Genomic DNA, 10,282 nt, shown 5'->3' with positions numbered 1-10,282 from the left:
GCTTGTTTATCTTCAAGCCTTTAAGACCCCAGACGCTATATCTTTTGATAGCCGGGCACCATCAGCTTTCTTCACCACCTTTGCTTATGCACACGATATATAACAATGGTCTCATACAATGTTTGTCCTTTTGTGTTTGACTAACTTCACTCAGCGTAATGCCCTCCAAATCCATGCGTGTCATAAGGTATTTCATAGTTTCATCATTATTCTTTACCAATGTGTGTACATACCAGTTTATTTATATATTCTTCCACTGATAGACATTTCGGTTGTGTCCAGTCTTCTTGCTATTGGGAACACTGCTGTTTTAAACACAGGTGTGCATATGACTATTCCTGCTATGACTCTTTATTTCCACAACAGTTTTATTGGCGTATAATTCACATGTCATACAATTCAATAGTTCAATCACATGCAGAAGAGTTGTACAATCATCAACACAATCTGTTTTAGAACATTTTCTTCCTTCTTGTACTCATCAATATTAGCTCATTCCCTCACAACCTTCCCTGCCATACCTCAAAGGAACCATTGATCCAGTTAGTCTCTATAGATTTATCTATCCTAGAATTCATATAAATAAAAACATTACCAAAAAAACCCTAACATTAATAAAACAGTAAAATAGATAAAGACCTTAATAGAAAATAAAGCAGAAAATATTAAAAAACTAAAGGGAATTTAAATGGATCACAAGGGAAATGAAATGATAAGGTAACTAGCTGTAACCTGACTGCATCTGCATCCAATGCTTTCTGCATTTTAGCAATGCTATTCACATCCCTGGTTCATGATCAGAGAGGATTCACCAATCCACGTGTATTGCCCCTTCACTTTTTTTTAACTGAAACAGCTTTAAAATTGGTCAAAAGAGATCAGATGATAAGATATTACATTTTTACCTAGCCATGTTTGCCAAAATCTACTTTACAATGCTGTCTGAGAACAGGGCTATTCACATCCCTCAATTGTGATCAGAGGGGATTCACCAAAGGCTTAACCCATGAGTGGACCCTGCAAAGGTTTCCACTGTCATCCATAACCTTCTGCAAACCAGGTGTTCACAATTCAAGCTCTGATGCTTTTCCTTCCTTTAGATGTGGATTATATTATTTACAGTCCTTGGATCACACAGACTGGTGTGCTTCTTCTGTGAGGATTTAATCGATACCTCGCTTGTTTGATTGGCTGCTTGTTTTGAAAATAAGTCGTTAAGATCCCAGACGCTATGCTTTCTGATAGTCAGGGACCATCTAGTTTCTTCACCACTCTTTGCAATAGCAAATATATCTTCAGTGATCTCTTCATGAGGTTCAGTATCAAGCAGGAAATAATTTTTCTTGGATCACACTTAGAATTAACTGCAAACCCAAAATCCATTCATGTATCTATGGTTTATATGTGTCTGGTTCACTTTAGAGACATCATGGTCATTTTATGTTAGAGAACATTATCAATCATCTCCTTGAGACATCATTTCCACTGCCATGAAGCCAATTCTGATTCATAGCAACCCCAGAGGGTAGGGCAGAACTGCCCCTGTGAGTCTCCAAACCTTCAAATATTCACAGGAGTAGAATGCCTCATCTTTCCCCTGGGGAGCAGGCTGATGGTTTGAAACCGCTGACCTTATGGTTAGCAGCCCAGTGTGTAACCACTATGCATTGATAGCCTCATGAGTTCAACTAATGGTATAGAACTGAAAACAAACTGGTGAGAAAAGAAAATTATATGCGTATAGGCCAGTTATGAACAGCAATACATGAATTGTTGACTTGTACAAATTAAACCCTCAAGTGACTGGACTCTATTTACACAAACAACGGGGTTAATGATAGGACAAATCTTCCAATAATATTCATTCACATCAGCAGAGCCATGCCTACCTGATTAATATATGTCATAAAGAAGCAAGGAGGGCATTAAAATAGTGAGTATATGGTTGTTCTGGGCCACCATTCAATGGGCACCCTCAAGCAAGAGTTTCGAACCAAAGTCCAACATCCACCAGTTCTATGCCTTGGGGTTAGTCGTCATCTGCTTCTTCTCACACTAGAAAGTTTCAGCCTTAAAGCCCAGTTCACTTAGTGGGGTTTCCACATAGAGTCCTTCTGGTGTAGAATATGAAGCATGTTGTGCACCACTAAAGTCCCAGTAGTCTACAGCACATGGACTGGGTGGGTCAACAGGGGTGCATAAAAACTAGGTCAAAGTGTCCAATAAGGAATCAGGCATACTCTCCCTTTGGCTTCCACATAAATGTTAAGTGTTTTCCCCCGTTGGAAGGTCGCTCCTCCCCAATTTCTTACCAACAGAGATGTAATTGCCTTCTCTAGGCATATGTGTCCCCTTCTCCATCTTGACTTGAATTTCCAGTCAAGTTTCCTTATCACTCTGTTTGTTGGGAGTGTCTGTTGGATTGGGGTGACCTTGGCACAATTTTGCATGGCAGCAACTGAATAATCTTCTCCCTAGCCTCACATATTGAAAAACTGACCCCAGCTGAGGCGAGGCCTTCTCTGTCAAAGTGGTTTTTAAGATGTACATTTAGAGGGAGTTGGTATGTGTTTCATAGACACGCTTTCCATCTCATTGCCTCGGGTAGCAGTTCTCAACCTGTGGGTCGTGACCCCTTTGGGGGCCGAACGACCCTTTCACAGGGTTCGCCTGATTCATAACAGGTAGCAAAATTACAGTGATGAAGTAGCAACAAAAATAATTTTATGTTTGGGTGTCACCACAACATGAGACACTGTATTAAAGGGCTGCGGCATTTGGAAGGTTGAGAACCACTGGCCTAGGGGATCTTGCTATGATTCTTACTTCTTTGGGACATACCTAGCAGAGGGATTCCTGGGTTGTGTGGTATTTCTATTCTCAGTTGTTTGAAGTGCCATACTGTTTTCCACAGTGGTTGTACAGTTTTATAGCCCCACCAGCAGTGCATAAGGGTTCCATTTTCACTGCCCCCTCTCCAGCATTTTATTTTCTGCTTTGTTATGTTTGTTTGTTTTAACTTGGCTATCAGTGTTGGTACAAGGTGCTATCTCATTTTGATTTGTATCTCTCAAATGGCTAGTAATTGTGAGCATTTCTTCATGTGTTTTGGCAGCATGGATGTGTTATGTAGTGAAATGTAGGCTTATGTCCTCTGCCCACTTTTTAATCAGATTACTCACTTTTCTTGTGTTGAAGTGCTGCAGTTTTACATAGATCTTAGAGATTAGTCCCTTGTCTGATATATCATTACACTGTAGGTCTTTTTGCAGATTTGCCCAGTGCGATACATCATTTGATTTCTTGACTGGCATATACCTCCATTCATATTGATTGTGGATTCAAGTAAAATGAAATCCTTGACAACATCAATATTTTCTCCATTTATCATGCTATTGCCCATTGGCCTTTGGACGATTTTTGGTTCATGCTGGGGTCTAGTACGCAGTGAAGGCTGCTCTCTTTGATCTTCCTCAGTAAGCGCTTCACAGCCTACTCTTACTCAGTGTAGTAGCTCCATCACGCTTCACTCTCACCTCCCCTTCACTCTCCCTTCCACCCCTGGTAACCACTCATAAGCTTTTCCTCTATACATTGATTTTTTTCTTTTATGTAAATAAGGTCATTCAGTATGTGTCCTTTCGTGATTAATATATTTCACTTCTCATAATATCTTCTAGCTCCTCCGTATATTGTAGCCTGTGTCAAGACTTTATTTCTCCAACTGGCTGTGTAATATTCCATTGTATATGTATACTGCATTGTGTTCATCCGTTCATCTATTGATGGGCATTTCGGTTGTTTTCACCATGTGGGCACTGTGAATAGGACTGCAATGATCATTGGTACAGAAGTCCTGTTTTGGAGTTTCTTCTTTCACCTTTTGGATATATATATATATATATCTAGGTGTGGAATTACCTGGTGGAATATACCTAGGGTCAAACGATATGTTCTATTTTTAGATTTTTGAGAAACTAACACATTGTTTTCCATGATGGCTTTACCAGTTTGCATTCCCACCAATAATGTATATGGGTTCTGATTTCCCCACCTTCTCACCAGCATTTTTTGCTTTCAGGGTATTTTTTTGTTTTGTTTTATTTTAATTTTAGCTATCCCAGTGGGAGTGAGAGGAGTTCTGGTGGCATCGTGGTTATGAGTTGGGCTGCCATCTGCATGGTTGACAGTTCAAAAACCACCAGCAGCTCTGCAGGAGAAAGACTAGGTTTTCTACTCCTGTAACAGTTACAGTCTCGGAAACTCACAGGGGATCTCTATGAGTCAGCACTGACTTGATGTCAATGAGTTTGGTTTTTTGGTGTTTGGGTGGTAGTGAGATGGTTTCCCATCGTTTTGGTTTGCATCTTTGATGGCTAATGACACTGAGCATCTTTTCATGTGCTTAGTGGCCATTTAAATGTCCTCTTGGATGAAATGTCTATTCAAGATTTTTATCCTTTTTATGATTAGTTTATTTGTCTTAAGTTGACAACGCTTTACATATATATTGGTTATTAAATTCTCATCACATATATGGTTTTCAAAGGTATTCAACTATTTAGCAGCTCCTATTTTCATCTTTTTGGATAAGTCTTTTAATGAACAAAAGTTTTTAACTTTTATTAAGTTCCAATTAATTACTTTGCCTTTTGCCTTTTGTGCTTAATTATATTAGATAATCCATTGTTTAAAACTAGGCCTGACAGAATTGACCTGACTTTTCTCTAAGAATGTTATGGTTTTAATTTGCAAATTTAGGACCTTAATACATTTTGAATTGATCTTTATGTATGATGTACGGTATGGCTCCTATTTCAGTTTTATACTCCATTTCTTTATGAAGGCTTTTACTAAGGGAAATAATAAAGTGGTTTCCTGGGGAGAATTCCCTTCTCCGAGTAATTTCTGTCTATAAGTAGGCCCCCTGTTTACAGATGAAAGGAACGAGTGAGGGAAAAGAGAAGGAATAGGCAGGACATGAGCATATCATCTTTTAAAGAATGAAGCAATTATTATAAAGCAATGAAACTGCCTACGATCCTTACATGAAATCGCTAATTTTTCCTAATGAAAGAGTGCATCCTCCCCTTTAATCTACCCTGTTACAAGACGCAGTTAAAATTCCCCACGCCAGGGTAAGCCTTTATTCAAATCTGTTTTGTTTTGAAACAATGACCTAAAGGAGCTCTTTCTTTAAACATCTTGAAAGTCTATAATCAACTAAAATGGGCTTCAACTATTATCCTACAACCTAGTACACTAGTACAGCCTGGGTTCACTAGCTTGGCTTCTTTGATGTCCTACTACTCTAACCACTCTTTTCTCCTGCTTACTCTTCAACCATTTGTATCACCTAGACTCCTTTCATCTCATCGATTATAACTTGGGTTATCATGGACCCAGTGGAGGATGCCGATTGGCATCTAATTTCTTCCTCTTTGGAATGACAAGTACCAGCCATGTCTGTACTCAAGTCTCAACTTCCTATCAGGAAGCATGGGATGTTAGGAATGAAAGGAACTACCTGTACTTTGTGTTCTCCCAACCTGGATGGTCCACAAGTTAGCATTAATTACATATGTGCATTCAGTCATCAGAACGTAACTGTTCACTCATTGCCCTCACTTACAGCGAGCCTATAGGACAGGGTAGAACTCTACCTGTAAGTTTCCAATACCGTAACAATTTATAAGAGTAGGAAGCCTAGACTTTCACCCGCAAATATAACTGTCAAGCTATTTTTATTATGGGATTGTTAGAGGAGCAACGAGGACACCAACCTAGCTGGAACTGGAGGTTAAATGGAGGGCACGAGTATGATATGATATTGAAAAATTAGGTTAGGAACAAACTCTAAAAGCAATCAACAATCCACTGCCATTGAGTTGATTCCAACTCATGACAAGCCTATAGGACAGAGTAGAATTTCCCCCTTTTGGATTTCTGAGACCTTAAATCTTCAAGGAGTAGATAGGCTCATCTTTCTCTCAAAGAGCAGCTGGTGGGCTCAAACCACTGACCTTGTGGTTAGGCCCTCAATGTGTAACCCACTATGCCACCAGGACTTCCTATGGCTAAATTGCACAGCCTTAATAATCAAACCAACACGTCTGGACTTTACCTGTAGGCAAATGAGAGCTGAAGAAAGACTGAGGCTGGGAATGACATAATTTATGTGTGAGATGATCAGGGTTTAGACTAGTGTTGAAGCAGAGGGGAATTAAAAGACAAAAATTCAAGAGAAATGATATCTATCAACAGTACCTTAGTACTTAGTACCTTTCTAAGAAATTCTGGAAAGGGGGTAAAATCCACCTTCATAATTTATTTAAAATACTCGATTAAACGTAGCTGACCTAGTATTTGATTGGACACACCATGGAAAACACTCCAGCTAATGTCTGAATGATTGGTAGAACAGGGACACCTATAAAGAAAAAGGGATGTTTAGTGAGTTGATGTTGCCGGTAGTTTGTTTTTGTTGGGAAGGTGGGCTTATAGACGTAATTGACTTTGAGAAACCACCGGATATAACAAGTGGAAATGATCCACAGACAACAGAAAACCAAGGTTAAAGATTTATATTTCAAAGTCATTTTCAAAAAGTCAGTCATGGGAAATTATAAGGCTACATACAGAAAACTAAACTGAAGAAACAAAACTGGAGGCAGCCACATATATAACCTTCTGTTTCTGTTTACATTTTATGGCTATAATTCTGCATCTGTGTAACCAAGAGTAAAGATAAAGGCCTTTGTAAAAAACACGTATGCATAATTCTGTTATCAATCTAGGACGTGACACTCACTTAAACCTTTGTTCACCTTTCATTCGGAATTCTCTTCAGTTTTCTGACGCATGTTTCACAACAGGGAAGCCGAGGTAAGAGTTGGAAGAAAGGGTAGAAAAACCCCATTGTTGGCATGCTCTTAAATAAGTTTCATTGGCACATAGCCACAGCCACTCATTTTTGTCTGGTCTCTAGTTACTTTTGGACAACCACCGCAAACTGAATCGTTACAACAGGGGCCACATACAACCCACAGAGCTGAAAATATTTACTACCTGGCCTTTTACAGAGGTAGTTTGCCAGCCCTTGGTCTAAATGCTGAGACAAGTGTGAGAAAAATATTAATGAGATCTAATAATAAAATCCATTTTAATCTATAATGTAAGTTCATAGAGATTTTAGAATTCTCAGAGAAACTTTTCTTTTTGAAATATTTCTTTTTAAGAGATGCTTCCTATTGTCATATTGTTTATTGAGACATTTCTAAATTATTATTGAAGTGTTATGAAGGTCAATTTTATGATACGTGAAAAATCATGTTACATTAAAATCTTCAAATGGGCCATTCAGTGCTTCCCTATCTTTACTCCCACTCTTCCATTAAATTCTTTCTACCAGGGTTATATAAGGAAAAATAACTTTGCAACATAATTGGTCGAAAAGAAAATAATCAATTTCTCCTAATAGTATTGAAAAAAAGTGGTCAAATTGTTCCAGGGGTGGAATTCCTGTTTTCCTTATATTTATTTCTAGCAAAAAAAATCAACCAACTAACAAACAAAATGAAATGAAAATAGCACAACATGAACAGTAGGCTGGAGGAGGAAGGAAGTGGGTATGATTATAAACAATTTTTAATGCCCTACTATATTTTCTAAAATTTCACAGTGGTATATATCATTTTTATAACCTCAAAGTCATAACATATTAATCTGTACTTCCAGGGAGAGAAAAAAAACTTTTTTTTCTATTAATGTTCTGCAATTCTCATTTCAATTATTTTTATTTCTTGGATGATTTTTTAAAAATAGAAATCAATGTAAGTGGAACAGGCAATTCCACCCCTCTTACAATTTGACTATTTTTTTTTCAATACGAGCATGAGAAATCTGTTGTTTTCTTGTTGACCAATCATCCTGCAAAGTTGACATGTTTTTGGTGGGCCGAAATATCTCTGCATATTGGTTTGAAGGATTAATAAATTATTGTTGCAGAGAAGAAAACAATGAAACTTCCCCTTTTGTCAAAGACTGTAATCAACTGCAATATGTTGGAGCACTTGAAAATAACCAAATCTCAGTAGCTTAATTACAGATGAAGACTAGTGCACAATTTGCATAAATCTGAGGGGCATCACTTGACAAAGGCTGGCATGGGCAGACTCTTTGCTACTCAAGGCAAATGATCTGCATATATCTTAAAACTGACAGCAGAGTACCTCAACTGTAAAAGACTCATGCATCCCAGAATATTTGTTCTTAGTGTTCAATAGGATGCAGCATCCAATATATTGAAACAATTCTACAAAGGGTGTTTTTTTTATGGAGAAGTGCTTTCAATGTTGGCTTAAGGCATCTGCTGACTCTGACCTTATTTTGCTCCTATCTTTCCTTTCAAAAAGCAGCAGGCTCAAAAGCAGTGATTAGAGATAATAAAATCGATAAATAAATTCTCTTATTTGTGTCTGGTTGAGAAAGTTTGCTTATTTGTGTCAGTTAACCTCATACAAATACTGTAAAACATTCTTAAAAAATAGATAACTGCCACTAAAGAGTGAGAATAGATAAGCCTAAAGTTACAAAGTACATTTATTCAGAAAGAGGATTATAAATTTCAAGAAAGGTACAAGGATAAGATTTCCCACTGGAACTGAATAGACTGCCCTCTCCCTCTGACTCAGCAAGTTTCTAGTTTGCACTGGGGGCTGCGGGGGAGGGGGAATCAGGAAAGTTTTTCCGAATGTAATTTCAGAGCGGCTAAGGGAGAATGAAAATGTCAAAACACAGTGCTCTTATTTCACTCCCCTTTTCTGATCCTGAGCCTACCCGCAGCTCCAGCCACCCCCACCCACAGTTCCAGCTCTCTCTCTAGTTTTCTTCTGAGTACCTGCTCCAGTTCGTAGGCCTTTGCCTTATCTTCATCTCGATCTGCATTCTTCCGATAGGCCAGAGCCAAGCCCCACACAGCCAGGATGCTGTACACGTTATCCCGGACCCAGGCGTCTTTCTGCTCCAAGCTGGCTGGAAGCAAGCCTGTCACTGGATTCTGCGAGGCCAAGAAAAAGCAAGTAGACAGGTGGCTGTAAGTGTTATTATTAGGAGCTAGATTTATGCAACGGGTTATCTGGGGATTTTAGTCTTTCTTGTACTTCTCCATCCGGCAATTTTATTTCCACAGCTTCTGCATGTAGCTTCTCTTGAAAGAAGCTACAGAGTTAGCCGATGCTTTACAAGTCTGAAATATATACATTTGGTTTTTTCAAGGCAATTTTATAACTTTCCAGTTAGAAATAATGAAATACCAACACAAAGCAGAACTAAAGGATAAAGGAAATATAATTAACAGTATATACAAGATGCCTCACAATAGTGTAGTCTTAACTACCCCAAGATGACTCCCAAGAGAGGTGATCCGTGGTGGGAGGGAGTGCCAAACAAGTTTCAGCTCCAACTCTGCCCCAGGAACATGGCTGTTTAAGGGCTCGGAAGCCGAAAGGCAGGGACTCCTGGCCGTGGGTGTCTGACTCTGGCTCTGTTCCAGACTCAACACCTTCCATTTCTGAAGGGTCCTTTAGAGCCTACCCAGCTAAGGGGATGGGAGAACTTGCTACAGACACATGCTCGGTGTGTCGCCTGGGTTCCCCGTACTGGCCATGACCCTCCACATCCTTGACAATGACAGGCAATAACCGTGCATTTACCTGGTGGCACAGGATGGTTTGATGAACCAGCCTAGCGTAGCCGTCCAACCGGACCCCCGAGTTACTCCGGCTCCTCATTGTGAAGCGTTCCTAATCCCCCGGAAAAAAAAACACAAAAACAACAGCCCAGATGCAGTGGGTGCCCTCGCAGCTTCACCCTTGCTTGGTGGCCCGGTAAAGTCCTCTGAGCTACAGACCGGCGACACCCGCAACACCCAAGGACCCGCGACAGTGTCGGGTCGTTCCTCTCAGCGACTCTAACTCCAGCGTGGCCTCCTAGTGTGCTTCTGGCATCTTCCGCTCAACTCCAGGGACAGAACGCCAGTCGCAGCACCGCCTCCACTTGCTAGAAACGCGAGCAGGGGGTGGAGCCGGGCTGTCAGTCCAGGCTCTCCCTGGGCCAGGCCTCGCCCCCAGCACCTCCGCCCTCGCCCTTGTTGAAATGTGCCACCCTAGGCAATGTGCTTTCCGAGGTTTATTTTCGAAACACTTAAGTGACTATTTCAGTATTCCACCCTTGTTCTGTACACTAGATGTCGAAGGGATTTCATTTTTTTGTGGCTTCTTCC

The 10,282-nt window shown here is 39.9% G+C and overlaps 1 protein-coding gene across 1 annotated transcript in view; it reads right to left on the bottom strand.

The window, feature by feature from the left end:
- Positions 1-10,005, bottom strand: part of PHKA1 (phosphorylase kinase regulatory subunit alpha 1) — a 245,264-nt gene extending 235,259 nt beyond the window's left edge. Inside the window, exons 1-2 of the mRNA XM_045290221.1 lie at positions 9,714-10,005; positions 8,900-9,058 (exon numbers count right to left, since the gene is read on the bottom strand). Of these exons, the coding sequence (XP_045146156.1) occupies positions 8,900-9,058; positions 9,714-9,791 (237 nt within the window). The 5' untranslated portion in view covers positions 9,792-10,005. The remainder of the gene's footprint in view (positions 1-8,899; positions 9,059-9,713) is intronic.
- Between the last annotated feature and the right edge of the window lie 277 nt (positions 10,006-10,282).

The sequence above is a fragment of the Echinops telfairi genome, unplaced genomic scaffold, assembly GCF_000313985.2.
Source record: "Echinops telfairi isolate 266 unplaced genomic scaffold, ASM31398v2 ScPeMD7_34;HRSCAF=130, whole genome shotgun sequence".
Lineage (NCBI taxonomy): Eukaryota > Metazoa > Chordata > Mammalia > Afrosoricida > Tenrecidae > Echinops > Echinops telfairi.
Note: the sequence above shows the minus strand (reverse complement) of the source record. Positions and strands in the feature narration are given on the sequence as shown.